Source organism: Helianthus annuus, chromosome 8 (genome assembly GCF_002127325.2).
Source record: "Helianthus annuus cultivar XRQ/B chromosome 8, HanXRQr2.0-SUNRISE, whole genome shotgun sequence".
NCBI lineage: Eukaryota > Viridiplantae > Streptophyta > Magnoliopsida > Asterales > Asteraceae > Helianthus > Helianthus annuus.
In genome coordinates, this window is record NC_035440.2 from 154235776 (window position 1) to 154237512 (window position 1737).

Consider the following 1737-nt stretch of genomic DNA (forward strand, 5'->3'; position numbering starts at 1 on the left):
TGGAGTTATGGGGCTTCGAACTGACGCACGGTATGGTCTAAACATGGAGGATCTTGTGACAAACTTTGATAAATGATACAAAGCTAATCGAAAGGTTATCGAACTCATTATTGTAACAACTAGATAGACACAAGTGTTGGAGAAAACAATCCATCTTAAAACCGCTTACATTCGCTACGTTTAGAGTTACATGGCCCATAACTAATGCACGAGATGGACTAAACATGAAGGATCGTGTGAGACTCCGATAAAGGATATGAAGGGATTCATTATTGGAACAACTAGATTAAAGCATTTGTCCGAGAAAGTGGTTCATTTTAAAAATCACTTACATTCACTACGTTTGGAGTTATGGGGCCCATAACTGGGCATTGTCAAGGTGATGGTATTTGATCAATCGAGCATAAGCATGGAAAACTCTACTTAACGCCTCTACGACCACAAATTGCTTGGATGCCTAGACTATCACATAGTAACTTTCTTTTGATTCTAAACCAAATGAACTACTCACAGCAACTTAGAATCAAAATGCCCAGTGATCAAATCATCCCACACACGTGTCCTGCAATCAACCTCACAACAATAATTTGGAAAAAAAAAAAAAAAACTTTCAAAGACATATCTTCAAATCATCTTTAAACATGACTGATCTGATCAGCACATCTCTGGCTATTCCCAAAACCCAAAACTTCATTTAGGAGTGCCCTTACAATTTGGGTAAGGTGGGTTCAGTTAAGGAGTGCCCTCCCCTAATGTTTTTTTCTTTTTTTTTTTGAATTTTCTAAAACTAAATAATAACACCACAAAAATTAACAGACTTATAAAAGAACTCGGAGCAAACACAACTACGCCGCAAATAACTAGGGTTTGATTAATTGCAACAAACGACGCAATAAACAAAAGTATTCTCAAATTAAACACTCAACTTACAATCAATCTCAAGTCTCCATCAAAACACAACACGAAATTGAGGTGCATCAGAGCCGCTAGCCGGCAAAATCTCCCAACGGCAGGGCTCAAGCTCGTCAGAAACAGGGCAATAGCCGGCAAGAGTCACCTTATCGGAAGACGCAGCAACAGAACCGAATTCGAATACCGTGACGTCAACGTTGGAAGCAGGTCGCGAGACCTCAACGGCGCCGTTCATGTCCGGAAGTTCATCAGTTGCTTTTTCTGTTGATACAATGGGCTTGGGTTTGTCGGTGGTGGTGATACTGCCGCCGGCCGAAGCAGGTTCCTTGTTGCCTTTGAACCAAGAAAGGAGACCCATCAGGTTTTCTGATATTGCAACAGATGAATGAGGAGTAGATAGAGAGAGGCCTCTCTCTATGTTCGGTGATTTATATCGAGAGATTTTCAAATAGGCCCTCAAACTATGAGCACACTTGCAAATTACCTTAGGACCAAATTTTTAATGATCGGTATGCTATCGGCTGTGTTTGAACCCTTGAGTTACTAGATAGTACATATAGGATCATATATTTTTATATTTTATTGTTTTCTTTAATTGTGATCCTCCCCATATTTAGAGGAGTCATTTACGGGATTAGTAATCTCTATATATTCCTTTGTTATTGTAACACCTCGAAATTTTGTGTCCAATGATGTGTTAACACGTGTCATTTGTTTACACGTGGCATCTATAATAAATAAAGGACTAATTTTGACAAACCTTGAAAGTATATATAAATTCGAGGGTTATAAATGTCAACAAGGGTAAATATACTGTATAGTATC

At 38.7% G+C, this 1737-nt stretch overlaps 1 protein-coding gene across 1 annotated transcript; it reads right to left on the minus strand.

The window, feature by feature from the left end:
* Positions 1 to 837: 837 nt before the first annotated feature.
* On the minus strand, positions 838 to 1321 carry LOC110873698. Its single transcript, XM_022122698.2, has one exon. It carries the CDS (start codon positions 1268 to 1270, stop codon positions 950 to 952), a length of 321 nt encoding a protein of 106 aa, XP_021978390.1. The 5' UTR covers positions 1271 to 1321; the 3' UTR covers positions 838 to 949.
* Between the last annotated feature and the right edge of the window lie 416 nt (positions 1322 to 1737).